Genomic DNA, 20,739 nt, shown 5'->3' with positions numbered 1-20,739 from the left:
AGAAGAGAGATAGTATGATTGGATTGTGGTTCGATGAACCCTCTGCCAAGCACTTAAATGTGAATTGCAGAGTAGTCATGTAGATGTAGATGTAGACAATGGCTTTATGACACCCTTCCCAAGCAAATCAGTGTAAGCATCCAGGCCAAATGAGGTGAAACACTATATTGATAAGTCGACTCATACTGCCATGTTCCTTATAAATTTGATTCAGTTTTGCAATCACTGAAATAATATCACATATCTTCTCAGGGGTGAAGTTTCATTTTGTACCCTCCTCTCCTCTCCTAATGGGTGCCCCCCCCCCCCCCCTCCTTTCTTTAGGCAGTGTAAAGAAATCTGTGGGTGGAATTTGTTACAAGTCCAATGAAGGTGTTGTGGAACCCAGAGACAGGTCTATTGTACAATCCCACTTCTGGGATACAATTTAGTCAGTGAAAAAAACTGAATAAAGTGCACTGAACTAAGAGCAGGATACAGTGACAAGTGAGGGTTTTCCATTTAAATCCAGTCATTCACTGGTAGGCTAATTTACTGATTTCTTTCTCTTATAGACGTGTGGAAAATTGGTGCATAATCCTGCAGATGAAGCTGACCCATACAGGTGACAATGGAACAGTCATGTACTACTTAAAACACCATCCGTTCCATGTCAATGCTGAAACAATCTTTGAATAAATCTACTCCAATGTGCACTGTCACCTCACTGAATCCACAGTTGAGGTTATTTCAGTATTTTTGCCTTTCAACATAAAACTCAGCAACATTTGATGATTTGTATCAACTGTTGATATCATAAGAAAAGAATTACAATTCTTGTATCACATGTTCATGGTCTCATTTAAATAGCAGAAAAGGTTATCACAACAGCAACTATGTTTTGCTTTAATTGAAATATAATTACTCTGATGTTTCTTTTGTAAACCAGTTCTGTAATGGAATGCATGAGAAAAGTTCACAAAAAATAATTCACTGCACTTTATTGTTTTACATGCATAAACAAAGTTCTTATGAGAAATCAGTGAGAATCATTATACGGTAACTAGTCCCTGCATTTTATGAATAACATATTTAAAAAAAACACGCTATAGTTCAACACAATCAACTTTTTTGACTGGTACAGTCTATATAAACAACAAATTGTCTCAATGTGTGTTATTTATCTGCTTCCTTACTTTTACCTGGCATTACTTCATATTCATCATACTTTGGAAATGATTCCATTCCTTTAACCTCTTTATCTAAAACACCAGGATCTTTCTTTCCTTCTTTTCTTGCAAGTTCTGCAGCATTTTTCTTTTTCATTTCCATAATAGCAACACTGCGCATAATTTCCTCTTCCACTGGTGGTGCTGTTCTTCGTCCTCGGAGCCATGCTTCCCATTCTGCTGGAATTTCCTGCTCAAAGTTATCTTTCACAGCTGGTTCAAACCAGCGTGAAGCTTTTCTCTTGCCAACGCTTGGATTGGCCGGTATCTCGAAATATTTATTTCCTAAGTAATCTGTTCCTACTGGAGTTCCTCTTATCTGTCGTGGCTTTAAGGACTGGATGAAATTCTTGAATATCATGCCAATAATGCTTCTACCTTCTTTAGCCATCCCGTACCTGTTGTGGAGGAATATACATATATCGGCAATTGTACAAATCTACAGGCAAAACTTTACATTACATACAAGTTAACTTTTTGCTACAGAAAAGATGAAAGTTTTATATTTTGTTTTCAAAAGTTATTATCACGGAGACATTCACAACTACAAATAACTACCTGAAGTGCAGCTATTAAAACAGAATAGGGAACATTAGTTTCACAACTGCTACACTCAAGTACTACCAAATTGATATTAATGTTATATCAATGAATAATGTAGATGGACATAGCAGATGGAAAGGATTACCCATGAAAGTAGTGCAAACTAATTTTTCAAATGAAAGCATAAAAAGCCTTTTTAGAATAATGAGACAGATTACAAAGGAAGCAGAGACTTGGACTCGCCTGAGAGGGAGAAAGCAAAATACTTTTTTAACGTTAAATTAGGGCAAATGTCAACAACTACGAGTGGAGGATACTTAACAATGAATGGCTTTTACATATATATGATGAGACTCTACACGAAAAGTTCTTGGATGAGCAGCTGGATTGCCATTCCAGACAAGAACAATATTTTAAGAACAGACAAGGGTTACATCAAGTGCACTGATGGACTAATGTAAAGAGGCTCATAAATAGAAAATCTGAATAGATACACATTTAGCATTGTTCCCACCAACAACTTCATGTTTGTGGCATATGAAGAATAACTATTATTTAATGTAAGTCACAAAATGAAACTGTTTGCATCTGTGCAGGAGATCTGTGACCTTTGAAATGTGTTAGACTATAAAAGTTAATGTCTAGGTCACACGCTGCTTTACTAAAACCAATCACTGGTTAGCAGCCATTATCAGATCTAAAAATGATAAAATATAAACAAAAACATATCAACAGACTTGTAAAACAAGAGAATGGACTTATTAAATGCACAAATAATATGAACAAGTTACCTACTGATTACAGCAGTGACAAGAAGGTGCTGAGTCAATACATAGAAAAACAGGTGCAGTGATGAAGTAAAAGTTACAATGACTGTCACTCATGAAATACCACTTACACGCAACTGAAAAAGAGAGAGAAAATTATAGTAAAGTTCAATCATTCCAAATTATTAATTTACAAATGCTTCTTGCGGAAGACAAAACTTATTTATTGCAAGTATTTTTCTTCGTTCCGTCACTGAGAAATACTGCCACGGACTTCCTATCAAAGTATGGCAGCACCTGACTACAATATATGAATGTAATATCTTTAAACAAACTTGAAACAGCACATATTCATTCACTGACATGTTTTATTAAATCTATTTTCATAACAAAATTAACTTCAACCCACTGTGACACAGCTCAGACAAAACTAAGCTAATCAACAAGTCCCATGCAGACAAAGCTGCTGAAGGATCTCTGTTGTTTTAACAATGGCAACAAGTGCAAGTGTTATTGAAGATAATATTTCAACTGATTGACAATCAGAAATCACATTTAAGAAATTAGTGCACCATGGCGCACATAGCAGAGTAAAACCTTACAATCCATAATAAGATTTAATAGATTCAAGTACTTTCCAAACTGAGACTTGTATCATGAGTGTTTTCAACAATTAGTATTACAAATTCTTAATATTAGACATAATTAGATTGTAATTTTTCTTGCCTTCATTTGCGCCCATTCCTTTTATATTTTACATCTTTTTCTGTACGTTTTTCTATTTCAATTTATATAAAAAATTAAAATTACCAAACACGTGTTTATCCGTCAATTATATACTTGATATTATCAAATTTTTGTAAAGTTGCTACTAAGGAAATCTGCATATAATCTGTTGAATAATAGTATAAGCAGAAAATCAAATGTGTTCATATACATTTACTTGAATAATGGAATTTGATGTGCATTGTGTTGTTTAGTAAACTAGTGCATCATGATCCACAATTCATGGATCTCGATAAATCTATTACATTACACTTACACAGAGAGAGAGAGAGAGAGAGAGAGAGAGAGAGAGAGAGAGAGAGAGAGAGAGAGAGAGAGGGGGGGGGGGGAGGTGTGTGTGTGTGTGTGTGTGTGTTTTGTAGACAAAAGTAACTTTTATATCTTTCTAAAGTATGGCATAATCTGTATCTGTAAAAATAGATAATAAATTTAATATGTGTAAAAGCCATAATTCCACCCATTTCATGTGTGATAAGAGACTGTAATACAAAATGCAAGATAAAGATTCAAAGCTTAAAAACAATTTAAAAAGTACTTGAAGGCTGTATTTATATAGTTGGTTCATAAAGGTATCATATGAAAAGCAGTACAGCCCATCTAAGCTGACACACAACTTTACATCTGACAACATAAAAATGGAGCCATTATACTGAAAGTAAGACAATTTAAAATAAACTTGAAAGCATGAATTATAAATGTAAGTTTATATGAACAAAAATGTAAGAGAGTGAATAGTGACATAAAGATGGAATTAAAACTGATACAGCATAACATGCAGCACACTAATTTGTGAGATTCTATGAGCCACACCCACATCAAATCCACATAGCGAATTAACAACCATGGTACACAGGTCAGCCAGAGTTTGGTTTCTACATAGTTTCCCGCACTCATTTAGGAAAATTCTGGGCCGATTTCCAAATTATGCCTCGGAATACAGAACAAAAATTGTTAAAATATGATAACACGCAGAGCAAAGTTTACACAATTCACTGACAGATGGAGCACATGTTGATGACTGTGGTGTCACGAAGAGCTTTCAGTCACAAAGTTTATTAGTAAAAGTTACCAAAATGTGAAAAAAATGAAGCCTGTACGAGGCAGGATAACACTATGGAAAAGAAAGAAAGAAAAATACATATTATAGAATATATTCAAAATGTATAAAAGTTACTCCTCTCTCTATCTTTTAATGCATGTGTTACGTGCATGTATGTATAAATACACTGGCAAAGAAAATTACTACACCTGGAAAGACAACGTCAATTTGGAACTGATGATGGCCATATGCCACTGGGAGAAAGTAGATGTAATGATAATGATTCAACATTGTCCACCAACAGACAGTGTAGTGGCTTACCTATCAGAGCACCATCTGTGTCTAATCTTTAATAGGGAATGCTCACAGCCATAGGGCTCAGTTCAGTGCAAACATTTGAAATCAGCTGGCAACCACATCACAGAGATGCACTCATGCTTCCTACAACCGAGCGAGTGAGCTGGAAAGGAGTCAAATTGTGGCCTTTTGAGTGGCAGGATGGTCCTTTTGGAGAATTGCCACACGAGTTTTGGACACGCTGTGTCAGTTGTGCAATGATGCTGGTATCCTGTGACCATTCTCACACCCATAGATGACGTTCTGGCTGTCCACATAGTGTAGACATCTGCCAGGATTGCCATATTGTAAGAGCAGCCGTGGCAGATCATACAGCTACCACAGCACAGATAAGAGGGCTTGTGAGCCCATATGTGTCAACACGAACTGTTGCAAACTGATTATTACGGTAGCAGTGGGACTACGGGCACATACACATATAGCCCTTCTTCCACTCATGTCACAGTACCAACATGCACGGCTTGACTGATGCTGTCAATCACTTGGATGACAGATTGGTGTGCCATGGTCTTCAGCGATGACAGCAGATTCTGCCTGCATATAAGTGATGGTCATTTGCGCATATGACATATACTTGTCGAATGCTGTCTCATAGAGAGCATTGGTTGAAGATACACTGGCCCCATCATAGGCCTTATTTATAGCCTGGGGTGTGATAAGCTACAACTCTCGTTTATTTTTGGTGTTTCTGGAGAGGTGCTTGGTATTTGCAGAATATTGTTAGACCCGTTCTTGCAACACAAAGGTGATGCATTGTTCCAGCAGGGTAATATTCCCAACACACTGCCTGTGAAATTCAACATGCTCTGCAAGATGTTCAGCAACTTCCATGGCCAGCACAATCTCTGAATTTGTCTCCAATAGAGCACATATAGGATATGACGGAATGAGAAGTGACTCATGTGACTTATCAACCAACAACTCCTACAGATCTACATGAACAAGTCGAGCAGGAATGGCATAATGTATCCCACAAAAGTATTCTTTATCTTTAGATCATCTGGATGCCAGAGTCAGCTTCTGTACTGCCACCTGTGACAGCTACATAACATACTCATATGGGTGTTTCAGCATGGGTTGATAACAGGTACCACAGAACAGGTATCACAGAACTTCGCACCATTGATTTTCTCCAGATGCAAGATTTCTCGGCACGGTGACATCCCCTGGCCTTCCGCCTACCCCCAGATCTCAGCCTCTGTGACTTTTTCCTTTGCATTTATCTTAAGCGAAAAGAGCACGTCACGAAGACACAAACCCTCAAAGCTTTGAAAAATTCCATTGGAAATGAAACTGAAACCATAGCAGATGACATGTTGCAGCAAGTGATGATGACCTTCAAGTACTGTCTTGACAAATGACTTCCCAGTGAAGATCAACATTTGTATGACACTATTCTCTTACCTCGATTTGTTTTCCTTCTGTTAATAAAATTTTTGAAGTTGCTCTATAAATTGTGCTTACTTTCAAACATGTAGGATCAAAAGTGAAAATTTGACAAGATTTTAAAATTCATCTGTTTCACACCCATCATCCTGTCTTTCAATTGTCTGTAACAGGTACTTTACTAGTAGCAATTATTGTAACCTTTACATTCTCTTTAAATTTGCAATCTCTTCTCTTGTTCTTTTATCTGTTGACTGTGTGCCTCCATCACCCTCACATACTCACTAGGTAAATAACTCTGCTTATATTTTTGATTTGTGTGTTCTCACTTCTAGATCTGATGTGACCAAGACATTTGATTTTATAAGCTAATTTGATCTTTGTCCTTATACTTCAAAAGTTGAGTACCACTATGGTTTTTCATGCTAAGTCAGACAGCGAGTTCACATCTGTATAATGCCATTTGCATATGCATATTCTTTATTGAAAGATAAGCTTTAAAACATCTCATGACAAAAACGACTCTCGTCCACTTCCCCATTCCCCCTAGTGTCTAACGGTAGTTAACTCATACATAACTGTTATATCTTCCTTGAACAAGAAAGGCCACTACAATTTTTGATTTGCTGCTATAAAAATTGGGCGAATTAAAAAGAATCTGATGATAAAAGGGTGCAGCTATGGATGTTTGTGCAACTTCAAAGCCCATAATAATACATACCACATAAATTTCTGACACTGATGATGGAGTCTAGATAATACAATAAAAGCAGAGGACATACTTCCACCAGACATAATTATGAGAATTATGGTCAGTCATCTAGCTTCTGAGTAACAGTTACTGATTACCTCCTCTCTGCATGGATTTTAATCGAATGTTTCCCAAACATCACACAATAACTATCTGCAAAATTAAACAAAATATGGTGCCTTACCTAATACATTGCCATTGCTATGACAATCCTGACAGCTCCACCTCATCCAAGAGACATGACACCCACCTTTTTCCATCTTGTATTATCAACATCTCTTGCTTGTTCTGATTGTGTGGTAACCAAAGTACTATGCAACATCTCTAATCTACACTTCAGGCAAATCTAGTGAATACGCATAGTCTACATAAAATGCATTCCAACAAACTCGCCAGCCGTGGTGGTCTAGCGGTTCTAGGCGCGCAATCCGGAACCGCGCGACTGCTACGGTCGCAGGTTCAAATCCTGCCTCGGGCATGGATGCGTGTGATGTCCTTAGGTTAGTTAGGTTTAAGTAGTTCTAAGTTCTAGGGGACTGATGACCAGAGTAGTTAAGTCCCATAGTGCTCAGAGCCATTTGAACCATTTAGCCAACAAACTCGTGGCATACTTGTCCCAACTGCACAACAATTGAACATGGGCATTACACACTCTACTACTTATGCATGGTTGGTCCCCCCATACTTAGTAAATAAACTTTATTGTCATGATAGTAAGGTTGGTAATGAGGGGGTTCCATATCCTCCATATGTGTAGTAGCTCAAAATAAAGTTTAAAGCACTGCAGTAAGTTCATTTACAGTAAATTTGAGTGCTAAATGAGATCACATTGTGGTTACTTAATGCACCAGTCAATTTATCCACAACTTCCAACAGTAAGCCCTCCTCACCGACTACATTTCCCTCATTTGAAAAGACGAGTGGAGATTGGAGCTCATATTTGTGATAATTACATGCATTTGTACTTCGATGATAACCAGGTGCTTGAAATAAAGGCTCTGTGCTCCTTCCCTAAGATAGATTTCGAAACATGAGTTTCTGAAGGAGTTAGCTCCACTAATGAACCCAGCAGCCAGGACAATCATACTGGGCCTGGACCTACATGGCTTACATTGCAAAAACCCTGAGCATCAAAGGTCCCAAGTAGACACTCTTACATACTGCATCTTCATCCAGTTGGCTCCTTACAGAGAAGACTGCAAAATGCCTAAAGTTTCAAGAATCCTATTGATTACTGTCATTTATAGCATAGTCCAATACCTCAACGACGTCTTGTTGACAAATGAGCATTAACAGCTGTCCTTCCCCACAGTATTTCAGACAAAATGACTGAACTCGTTGCTTGCAGATTGTAACCAATTCTATGAGCAACTCCGTCTTCAGAGTAGACATCTTCAGTCTCTGTGGGCTGGTAGTTAATGATTTCGTCAATTGTGTTTTCAATAAAATATCTTACCTGACTTTTGAGTACCACAGCCAAAAATTTATGGAAATAATCTCTTTGGAGTAAGGATGCATAGCAGATTACAAAGTTCAACGATATGGAAAGTATAGACTGCTACCACCATATAGTGGAGGTGCTGAGTCACAGATGAGCACAGTGAAAAAGACTGCTAAAATATTAAATCTTTTGGACAAAATCCCTTTTTCTACACTACAAAACACATACAAGACCACTGTCTCAGGGCACTAGTGTGTGACTGGCATCTGACAGAGTAGGAGTCTACTGGATGGGTGGTGGGGATAAGCAGGTGGTGTGAGGTGGGGAGAGATATCAGAGTATAGGTGGGAGAAGATGCCAGTGCTACTGGCGAAGCATGCAGGGATTTGATGGGGACCGAATAGAGCTGCTGGATGCTGCATCTGGAGGCTGGGCTGTGGGATGGGAGAGTGTGGGAACTGCAAGTGCACAATCAATGCACAATTCATCACTGGTTGTTAACATTTGACGAACAGAGCAATTGGCAAAACTAGCAGAAGTAGAGTGCTTCGCCAAAATATATTTGATCAATAACTTTTTTAAAGCTTCTGCTCTATGAAGCCTCACAAAATTTAATAGTGTAAACACACTGTTTACATATAACACTATGAGCACTTAGCTTTTGGTTTAGTCAGTGCACCAGTTACGTTTCAAACATATTTAGTACAGCTCACTCACTCAATGGAATCCTACATTAACTACCTGGCTGAGATAATTTTAGCAGGTAGCTCCATGCAGGAACATACTGTTAATCTAAGGAGACTATTCACAAATCTAAAACAACTGGGTCTAAAAATCAAATTGAAGAAATCTGAATTTTCGCTAACTAGCACCAATTACTTAGGTCACATACTATTTAAGAAAGGCATTCAGCTGAAAAAACAGTACTCAACTGCAATTAATAATTCGTTCCCTCTGAAAAACATAAAAGGACAGTTATCCTTCCGGGAAAACAAATAATTCATACCCCTTCTGTGGCAGGGTGTACATATCTGTTAATTAGCTTTCCAGAGAGGTGTTCTGTTCAGTCAGGCAAGAGAATATGACAAAGCATTTTATGCACTAAAGAATAATTTAAAACCTGTGTCATGGCTGGCAACATTTCCTTTTGGAAAGCTCATAACCAAGGTGTTGAAGTACAGTGGTAAAGCTGTGTCAGTGCCGAAATATACCTATGCATCAAAGCGGCATATCATGTTTGCATCCAAAACTTTAATTTTGATGGAGCTAAGCAATCTGCTAGTTGAAAAGAATGAGAGTGATGTCCTCTTTCTTAGTGCATACCACTATGAGAGCTACAACAAACCTAAGCCTAGCAAACGAACATGAATGCACCAACATGACAGCCAGAGTGCTCTAGACTGGACATCTGGTATCCAACTTGGACGGATACCAGCAACGGTCATTGCTACATGCAGATTCACTGTCAACACTGATCTGATGGCACTGAACTCGCTCAGCATCAGAGCCAGTGGCACACTCAACAGACAAGCAATGAGGAGCCCCTTTCACAGAGGCAAAGGCAGCACGGGCCACATCCACAGCCATCACTGCAGTAGCTGCTGCCTCCAGTCTAACATCCATCATCTATATATGCCTGGGCCAAATTGGAAACACCAGTGTCAAGATGAGGCACACCGGCACCAATCAGTTGGCTTTCAGATGACTTCACATGTTTCACACACCGTGGTACCACTGCGCCTGGAAAAACTGTTGGAACTTCAGGACATACCAATGAAGAAATAGGGTTCACATTTGCCTGATGGTGAAATTTTACTGAGGTTGCCAATCATCCCAGATATTGTCACAGTGCTGATGCGACCCAATGACAGGCAGGATGCTTCCATCGTGCTTAGTGATTTGAGCTGGCTTTACGATGGAGCTATCACAGGATGGAGCATTTCTGGCCCTACATACAGGCTACAGCAGACAGACAACTCATGGCTCAACCAGATGACAATGCATTTAGTAGTGCTATTTATTATGTTGCAAGAGTTTATGTATTTTTTGATCATCAGTGATATTTAATTAACTTGTAATTTAGTTTACCACTGCAGTTGCTTTATTCACTCAATTCACATGACCGATGCTATCTACTTGTCATTCTGAGTGAGTCCCTGAGTGATTAGTCAGTAAAACTGTTCATTATTTTACAGTTTGTACTACTAGGAAATGGATAGGGATAGAGCTTGTTGTATGGGGACACAGGTGAATTGGCCACTGTCTGGAAATAGGCCTCAAGCTTCTGCCTCATGCTGCATCAATGTTCAGGCACCAGTGGTGACAGCAGCAAAATCTCTGGTGCCACTGGAATCCTCTGGTAACACCGTCACTGCATCTTCAAATGTGCACCATTTGAACACTTCCTCCTGATTCGAGGTTGAGTGAGAGACCATCATGGGTTGAAGTATTCTTCAGCAGAAGCCGAAAGTGGGAACTGGCCGTGCATCTGCCTCTTACACCTTAGCAACATGTACGAGATGCTGCACTGTGTCGATAACACATCTGAGCCATAATAGGATGCTTCACTTGTTGTGCCAGTGGTAGATTTTCCTACTATATCCAACAATCACAGAGCGTGGGTTTGTTGGTCACTGGGAGCTCCATCATAAATGCTGATGATGAAGTCCCACATGGAAATAGCAGGCAAGTTAGGGAAATAATCCATGTACTATCAGTATGCTTGCTAGAAGATCCTGTCCAGGCTGAACCGGCTGCAGCTAGTGAAAAATGTCGACACAAATGACCCTTGCCCTCTGGGTTCTGAGGTTGTCCTTGACTCCTTCAGATAGTTGGCTGTATTAGCAAAGGCAGCTACCATCACATGTGGAGTGTAAGCATGGTTCACCATTTGCTGTGTCACATTTGAAATCACCCTGGTCCTCTTGTTTGGTGCTAACTGGAAAGCCTAAACCAGAGGCTCAGAGGGTTTTGAAATGATCTCAAGTGTAAATTTTTCAACCTCTGATATCAGGCAGAGAGCTGTAGAGTCCCCTTAATAGGTCAAGAATGCATTATACAAAGGAAGCAGCTACTCAGGTAGCACAGTACATGTGGCATGCACATAGGGTGGAAAGCAGCTATTTGGGTAACATAGCGCTTGTCGCAAGTACATGACTTTTTTTTTTAGTTACAAGAAACCCTCGTTAGGGTCAATCATAAAGTGCCTGCCAAAATTGAAAGACAGATCCACCACGTTATTTTCAGAGGAGAACTTTAGACCTTGCAGATTGGAAATATGTAATGATAATGTGTTATTAGTAAACTACTAGAGTATCCATAGAAAGCCCAAGAATTAGTCTCATTTATTAAATGTATAAGAAACAAAAAGTGGGCTCAGACAGGAAGTGAAAAACAGCAAAATACTAAATTCAGATTGGAATATAACACACCACAATCTATCAAGAATAGCCTAGGCATCAAAGGTGACAGCATAATTTTTCTGTACAGAACTCTATAATGTGCAGTGAGGTTATAACAGATTCCTAAGTCTGTATAAAGGTAAGCATCAAGCATGGGTCAAAAACAGCAATCGCATGCTTCAGAGACAACTTGGAGAATATCACGAGTAAGTTTCTTGATCACGCAATTTTAGTAGAGGGCATTTCAGCTTGCCAGTTATACAGTGGAAGAATCATGCAATTAAAACCGATGTCAGAGAAATGGATTCACGTGGATTTGTTCTGAGGGTCTTTTCTGAAAATTACTTCAGGCAGATAGTTAAAGATCCAATACCTGTTGGCAATGTCTTAGACCACCTAGTAATTAACAAATTCAAACTTTCTGAATCAGCTAATATCAAGGAAAGAATCAATGATCAAAAGGTTATGAGAGAAACAATGACTACTGAAAAAGAAATGTTAAAAAAGGTATGAAGACATTTTTGGTGAAAAAGAGTGATAGAATACAAACTGCAGAGTTTCTAATTGGTCAACAACAAATATTCAGCTCTGAGAATGAACATGTAAAGCACAACTCAAAAGCAATGTAAAATACGCCTTAGACAAGTATGTACCCAGCAATGTTGTGAGGGGTGGAAAAACTGCAGTGTAGTTCAATAACAATGTAAGCAAGAGAACAATCTACAATTTGGAGTCAAAGCCTAGTAGACAAACAGAAGATGAACAAAACCATAACTAGCATGAGGAAAGTGATGCGAGAAGTATTCGATGAATTTTGCAGAATGAGCTGACTAAAAACCCTAAAAAGTTTTGGGCTTGTTGTATAATCAGCAAACACATCAAAATCATCTCTTTAGTTGCTCAGTGGCCATGCTTTGATTTAGACAGAAGATAACAGAGAAAAAGCCAAAATAATGAATTCAGTATTCTGAAATTGTTTCACTGTGGAAGAATGTAGTATGGTCTCTCCGAGACAGGTTCCACGCCATCACCAGGAAATTCTACGAGAAGACGGGATGCTCTCGCAACCGGCTCATCCGTGGACTGGGCCAACAACCTCATCACAGGCCAACCACGCATTGGCCTGACCTGCTGAGGGATTAAGTTTTACTAATCCCTCAACAGAATGTGTCTTTCTCTTTTTCAGGTTACACCAGACAGGACCAATCGACAAGAGTGGTAATATATATCTCTGTCTCTTACAGGAACTGCAGGAATGACAAATTTTTGTCTAAACTGCACCACCACGAGCCAAGGACAGGCTCGTCATGTCAGTGTCAGCAAATGTTTTGAGAAAGTAGGTGAAAGCAATGTGAGGCAAACATTAAAAAAATTCCATGAAATTGGTGACTTTGATGTTCACTATGCATCTGGCTACCAATCTAAGAAATATATGGAAGTGGAAGGTGAATTCTGAACACCCACCATCTTTACTCATCAGTGAGACATTACGTCCTGACATTTAGCACAAAGTTAGTTTCAGGAAAAGTGGGAAGCAAAACAGACTTGTTATTCTTTGATTAAAATACGATAAACCCAGACTCACTTGAAGGAAGAAAGTTGCTTACCTTCTGTTTCTCTCAAATTACATCCCTCCTGTTTATCAAGGATTATTCTTGTCACTAAAACCAACATGTTTGGACATTGTGCACATCTGTGATGAGAGTGATCAAGTACTTTCAAGTAATGAGCTATACATCTGCAGCTCGTTGTCTAGTGGTTAGCGTTGCTGCCTCTGAATCACTGGGTACTGATTTCGATTCCCAGCTAACTTGGAGATTTTCTCTCATTCGTGACTGTAGCTAGATTGGACTGTGTCACAACTGTACGGGCACTGATGACTGTGCACTTGAGAGCCCCACAAACCAATCATCATCATCTACATCATCATCATCATCAATGAGTTATACAGTAAAGCAGAGCTTCTCAACCTTTTTAACTGGCGGACCCCTTCTTCAGTCGAAAATCCATGGTGGACCCCCAGTCAGTCCGGAGCACAGTAAGTTTCAATTTCAGAGCGAAACCCATGGGAACTGAAAGCTTCTTAATGGAAGTGCCATGTTCCCAGTGACACCCCCCCCCCCCCCCCTGAAGTATCAATAGTCTTTGGTTTAGAGATGAATGAAAATAACTTGAAATTAATAACCCAATTTGAATTCCCACTGCATCCAGACACTTATTAGTGGATTTAATCCCTTTGTTCAACACACTGTAGCCTGATTAAAATTACTTGGTAATTGAAATTTCACACGATGGAGCTGTCTTCCTCCAAGAGCAATCAACGTCACGTCCAAACTGTTCACTGTTGACAAGCTGCCGCTTATGGTCTGCTCACTTCCACTTTTTGGCTACAGTTGTGCATGCACGCGTGTGTGTGTGTGTGTGTGTGTGTGTGTGTGTGTGTGTGTGTGTGTGTGTGTGTGTGTGTGTGTGTGTGTGGTGTGTGTGGTTTTTCGTGAAATCCGAAGAAAAATGTTCACGTGTATGTAAAGTCTTCCTTTGGTTGTCCTCCCTCCTCATTCATTTCAACTGGAAACTTCCCTTGTTGTGAAGGCTATGGAGAAACTGCACCCACCTTCAATGATCCTGATTTCAGCCACCGATCCCCGTTGGAAGTAATAAACTGGTCAAAAATCGACTTATGAAATAGGCAGTGCACTGAAAAAGCTAGTTTAACATTTAATGATGCCTGGGGCTGCTTATGTGCTAGTGAGCGCTGTCATTGGTCGACAAAGCTCGCTCTGCGCATGCGTAAAAGGTTTCAGCGCATGTAACGCTGTGAGCCGGGGCACAAACGACCCCCGTATTGTTGCTAAACAGTCGATCAGAGAAGCCGCATTCTCCAGCACTAAACTGCGTATACATTATGACTTAGGAACAGTAAAGGTTGTTTGAGGATACAACTTGAAGTAAAAGTACACATTTTTCACACAAAAAAAACAGTGATGAATTAGATTTTCACATTTTTATTTAATAATTTTACTCATTATTTTACACGATTCGGTGAAAGGTGGCCGCGGACCCCCTAGAAGGAGCCGGCGGACTCCTAAGGGATCCGCGGACCACTGGTTGGGAAGACCTGCAGTAAAGCCTTCTAGTAATTCTGTGTAAATGTTACCATGCGATTATCTATCATTATGTTTCGTTGTCGGTGTTTGTTATTTGGACAACACAATGATATCTCTACTACACTAATGAGCTTATTTTTAACATGTTATAGTCTGTTTCCTGTTCTTTTTATGTGTTATATGAGCTTACCAAGTATTGGACCAGATTTGTGATTGGATACAGGACTTTCCTGCAGGTAGAACTAAAATTGACAAATACAAATGTTCTTTTTGGAGAACTCCTATTGAATGCTATAGACCTGTCATTATTTATATTTTATTGTAATGATCTAGTGGAAAACAATGGAAGCTCTGTGACACTATTCATGGGTAATGATATTGTCTATAGCAAGGATGCAACATCAGTAGACTGTAGTGAAATGCAGGAAGACTTGCAGAGGATTGATGGTTGGTGCAGGGATTTCCAACTGACCCTGAATGTAAATAAATGTGATGTATTGTGAGTAAATAAGGGAAGAGACTCACTGCCAGATTGAAATTCATTAGGAGAATCTTACAGAAATTTAATTCATCCACAAAAGAAGTTACACAACACTTATGTTTGACTGATTCTCAAGTACTATTTATCAGTTTGGAAGAGCATTACAGGGATGTTTAACAAACCCCAGTAGTAGATGTTAAAGGTGAAGTGTTCTGCATTTCATCACCATCAGCAATATTTTTTTGAAATGCAAGTAGTCGCGACAGACTGATCTGTATCATAGACCAATGGCTAAGTTAAACTGAAAGGTAATAGGGAGTTTATAAAATGGGAGACAACACGAATCCACCTCTGTTTTGCACTGCACATTTCACAGTTACATTTAAAACCACAGTTTCCCACTGAGGTCCAATCTTTTGAAGATTTCAGTATAATTTAGGGCATCAACAAAGAGAACATTCAATTTTCCCAAATGCCCCCAAGATTTTGACAGTTAAAATACATATGACTGTACATCACAGTTACCACAGTGATAAAGTAGTGCTTACTGATAGTTGCCTTACCAACAGCATCATTGGACAAATGGTTCCAAGCTAATAAACTTCAGTTTAATTACAATAGCCTGTGAAATAATGACAACAACTGTGCATGTCAGATTTGTTTTCATTAATTTGAATTTAAAGTAAACATATGAGAAAAATCATATTAATTAGATAAGTGACTTCATATCACAGCTATGTTATATAAGCAGAGCTTTCCTACTTTTTGCCTTTCTGTTCAGTAAATATTATGATGCATGTAGCTATTACTAACTTTGTTTTTGGCATTTTCTGGGAGTCATTTAATACATTTGATACTGCTAATGGGCAATGCCCACAGTATCAAAACGATTTTTGTAACAATACAATGCAATCAAGTACCAATACTTTCAAAATACTGCACTGAAATGGTAAATGAAAATTTATATGGTTATTTTAATTATTCAAGCACAAACATAATTCTATTTACTAATGTTCCAGCATGGCACTCTCTTCGCAGTACAAATCTGTTTATTAATACGCCCATTGATCTGTAATATTTATGTTCAAGGACATGAGAACGTGCTTGTACCTTTACTTGACAGACATAATATTGGCTAAGATTTAGCGTTATGCTTAACAATGACAGCTAGAGAGTCATGTAACAGAACCATGTAGAGATTTTCTTGCATATGGTACTATCGAATGTGGCGACAAGCAAAAGTAAATGGCACGATATGATGATGGACTGGTAAAATAGAAGGAACTGAAATCTATGACAGGCAATTGCTTATAAAATGCCTACAAAGTTTGCCTAATGTGATACCATTCTTGTATGGAGTGTGAATCAACGCTGATCAATGATGGACATCAAGCAATTGATATGCATAAAAAAGCGAGGGGGGTGGGGGGGGGGGGCAATGTTAACGGTCAAGAGAGAGAACCCAGAAAATGCTGTAAAGGCCAAGATTGCTTGCACTGGCAGATGCCTACTATCTCACAAAAAACTATTTAGAAAATTCCCAACAGCTGACACTGAAACCACGACACATGTTTCATGCCTTAATCTCTGAGAAGGGATGTGGAAAATAAACTGAGACCTGTGAAATTTTGAACAGGACCACAATCTGTATAACTTACTGTAGGCCTCCTCCATGTGAGAAGATATCTGAAATGTTCAATGATGGCTACATAAACAACTTTCAAAAATTATTTAAAGACAACTCCAATGACATGATTCCAGAGGTCTTGGGATTGCTACAGTGACTGGGAATATTTTCTGGTGCGCACTACACCGAAAATAATTGTATGGTTTTAATTACCAACGTCTCCATTGATAGAACCTCCAAACAGAATGAAAGCCAGAATTTAATTACTTCTGTACATGCAATACGGCTACTCTGAACACACAATATTTTCTTACCTCATACAGATTTTTTTCTTTCACGAAGATATATCAGAGCTCATGGATTTGAAGCACCAACTTACACATAACTGTGCATGTAATCACTAAGAAGAAGACTAATGCAACAGGATCTTAAGACAGAAAGGAGGGCCACACGGCGGGAATAAAACAAACATGGACACAGAGGAAGCCAGATGCCCACTTCTACGTATTTCGCGTAGTTCTTATGGGTTTATTAGCTTACAATAATAATCATTTAATGTTGAAAATGAATGGTACGAGTTGAGTCTTAAGTATTTTGTCTAAAATTGTATTTGATAAAATGCTTCATTTGTGGTGCTGGGAACTTGTCTACTGAGCTGCAAATAGTCATTGACATTTTTTTAAATATATTTTAACTTGATTTTGGTACAAGTATGAGAATCATAATTTTACGTTATTGTACACAAACTACAACATGGTGAGGCCACACGAAACTGTGTGGAACAAAGAGAAAAGTTCTTCTAATTAGAAGTTCTCTAATTAGAAGAACAAATACGCCGGGAAAATTTCAGAAGTCACAAAGAGAAAAGTTCATCACATCACACTGCTAAGTCTAAAATGTCAATACATTTACGTTTTCATTGCAGACTCAATAAGTCAAAAGTTTTGTATTTACATCCGACTAATTGCATTTACTCTCTCATTCCCCATGGTCACAGAAAACTGAGCGTTCCACACTTATAAATTACATATTTCTGCCTATCGCTTTCAATTATACGCAGTACATCTATTCATTCCCAAACTTACTGCCTTCAGCCTTCTAAGCCACGTTTTTATCCACCAATGGTGCAAGAATTATTTGTGCACAGCACACTACATGTCGTCTGCTTTCTGCTTATCAGAAAGAAATAGTGGGCAGGAAATCGCGTATGTTAGAAATCACAGTGATTGAGAAGTCACAGATATCACAATAACAACTTTACAAAATCTAACTGCGATTTCAGTCACAGTTAGCAGTCGCAATTAGCATTTCACATTAAACGCCTTGAGCCATCTGTTGGCCGAATTCCATACTGCTTTCTGCGATTTCAGTCCCAAATCGCAAGAGTCGCAAGTAGCAACTAAAAAGCGCAGTTAACATTCTTTTCCTAGTGCCATCTGTTGAACGACGTACGTACTTCGTTATGAGAGCCTTGTGCCTCCGAGATCGGTGTGCTGTGTGTGCATATGAAAGACTTATTTCATTAGTGGTACAAGTCCATTTTTGTTCGTATTGAGATACGGAGTCGTAAAGTTAAATGAGTGCTGAAAAATCTACAGTTGAGATACCAGAAATATTCAAGCATATGGCTTCTTGCTAGAAATGAACCTTTATTAATGTTTGTTTGGATAATTAATTTCAGAAGCAAAAGTGGAGGTAATGGACTTTTACCACTATTGGAATAAGCCCTTCACATTATATGACGACATGCACATTCAGCATCAGTTATGGTTGGTCAAACACAGCTGTGACTCTGAATGTATTATATAATAAGAAGCAACATTGCCTTTTTCTCCTGAAAATATCAAGTAACGTAACAAATGTGATTCTGCTTCCAATGTGACAATTTTGGTTAATACTCCACATGCCTATAGGTCTTTGCAATGTTAACACAGCATAACTCAGACATCTGTATAAGTGTAGTGAAATGAAAACAGCATTATTGAGTCATATGAATGCCTCACTTTTATTCCGGCACAGTTCAATACTCGGGATAAAATTTTTGCACCTGGTGTTCTACGTAGCAGCTTCACACACACGAACTTTTTGCCGACACTACTACCACCTACATAAGTAAGCTTTTCCTGTGTTACTTTCAAGTACTGCACTTCAGCTATTCCTGATTTAACTGGAAAATCTGTACTTCCCACTTTCATATCAACAGCCTCAGAATGCATATTGTAGACTTCGTGATATGTTACAGGTCAGTGTCACACCAAGATTGTGGAGAAGGGGGGGGGGGGGGCATGTCACTCTCCAACTAGTGTTTACCAGTAAATAAGTGGCGGAATATTACGGGTATAGGATGGCTTAAACATGTGGAACATGAGATTTTCATTATTGACTCACTGTATTTAACATTTATTATTCCTTTAAAACCGCATAACAACTTCAATAAAACACATTTTAATCATTCATCTCCACACTTATTTCACAATTATGTCACTTTTAAACTGCAAATTCTCTAAGAGCTGTCTTGAATCTTCACGAGTCTCTTTCAACAGCCTTGATGTGGATAGATACGTACAGCAACCAGTAATCAAGAGTCAGAACTGTGTCTGCAGAATCACAAGGATTATTAAACAATTTTTGCTGTCACTAATTACAAGCAATATAATTGACAGAGTAGATTGCTAATATTTGCTGCAGTGAAAGCCACTCAATGGGGTATATTTCACATTTGCAAAACGATGTCACTGAAGTAATTAAGTCCATCGAAACACTTAGAAACTAACCTCTCCGCTGACTAAAACGGTCTAAAGACGCAGTGGTAATTTCTCCAGATCTGTTGAGTTATCAATTTACTGAGTGGCTGAAATGTAGTTCGGGTACCTGTGAATAACAATATGTTAGAATTCATTTTCTAAACACGAACTATTACGCTACTGTATGGCTACTTACATATTAATTACACTATTAATATTTTCACAGTTGTTTCTTTAATACATAATTAAAGCCAACGGAAGAACAAACCTAAAACTTACTTACCAATGACAGGTTTGTTGAGACGCAATTTTCTGTGTGGGCAGATTTAACTTTTTCATACGGTAGTAAGTCGCAGAAGTCACAGAAATCGCGGAAGTAGCAATGGCGGAGGGATACGCACGCGACCTAAGTTCCTTAACTGCGACAAATCACAGTTAAGAATAGCAGATACTGAAAAGTAGCATTCACAGAAATCACTGATATCGGAAAATCGCAGTTTAGCCCATCACTAGAAAGAAAGTCTTTCCTTTATTGTTTTGTTTTTACATCGGTTAGACAACGTTCAGTCATTGCTCCATAATAATATCAATAACATCTTTGTTCAATCAGTATCCGCTTCTTTATAGTGTAGTCTGGCTTTCCCTGTTCCTTACTGTTTCCTATTAATCTTTATCTGTCCAATACATATAAATTCGATTATCTTCTTGTACGTTTTAATATTGGGTTCAGAATGTTAACTGACAATGGTTGCGGGATTCTTGATAACAAATGCTAAAACATTGTTCCTTGCCTCACTATATTATCGATTTTGAAATAATATATGGTTCACAGTCTAATATATATAGTCGCGTCACTCTCGCTGATTTTTGTTGTCCACCGCGACAACAGCGCCCCAAGCGGTGGAGAAGCTACGCTGCCGAATACGGTATTCAGTAAATGTAAGCAGTATCGTTTATATTCATTTTTAACATGGTTTTTACGAAAGGCAGCGTATGTAGCGCAATCAATTGCAATAATAATAGGAAGATGACACCACATTCGTCCTAAGGACCCTGAGAGGTATGAAACATCACATTCGAGCGCTATTTATTTACGACTTT

General features: G+C 38.5%; 1 protein-coding gene across 6 annotated transcripts; it reads right to left on the bottom strand.

Moving 5' to 3' along the window:
• Positions 1-963: 963 nt before the first annotated feature.
• On the bottom strand, positions 964-20,073 carry LOC126352855 (NADH dehydrogenase [ubiquinone] 1 alpha subcomplex assembly factor 2). Of its 6 annotated transcripts, XM_050002718.1 has the most exons (4): positions 19,922-20,073; positions 19,669-19,765; positions 2,547-2,655; positions 964-1,606 (listed from the first exon to the last, which is right to left on the bottom strand). In XM_050002718.1, exons 3-4 carry the CDS (start codon positions 2,633-2,635, stop codon positions 1,156-1,158), a joined length of 540 nt encoding a protein of 179 aa, XP_049858675.1. In that variant the 5' UTR covers positions 2,636-2,655; positions 19,669-19,765; positions 19,922-20,073; the 3' UTR covers positions 964-1,155. The 6 variants fall into 6 exon arrangements, 5 of the variants coding, with proteins under 5 accessions (XP_049858675.1, XP_049858677.1, XP_049858676.1 ...); XM_050002720.1 differs by lacking the exon at positions 2,547-2,655 and having other exon boundaries at positions 19,922-20,071; XM_050002719.1 differs by lacking the exons at positions 19,669-19,765; positions 19,922-20,073 and adding an exon at positions 17,980-18,144.
• Positions 20,074-20,739: the final 666 nt, after the last annotated feature.

This window comes from Schistocerca gregaria, chromosome 1, assembly GCF_023897955.1.
Source record: "Schistocerca gregaria isolate iqSchGreg1 chromosome 1, iqSchGreg1.2, whole genome shotgun sequence".
Classification (NCBI taxonomy): domain Eukaryota; kingdom Metazoa; phylum Arthropoda; class Insecta; order Orthoptera; family Acrididae; genus Schistocerca; species Schistocerca gregaria.
This window is presented reverse-complemented; position numbering and strand designations above follow the sequence as displayed.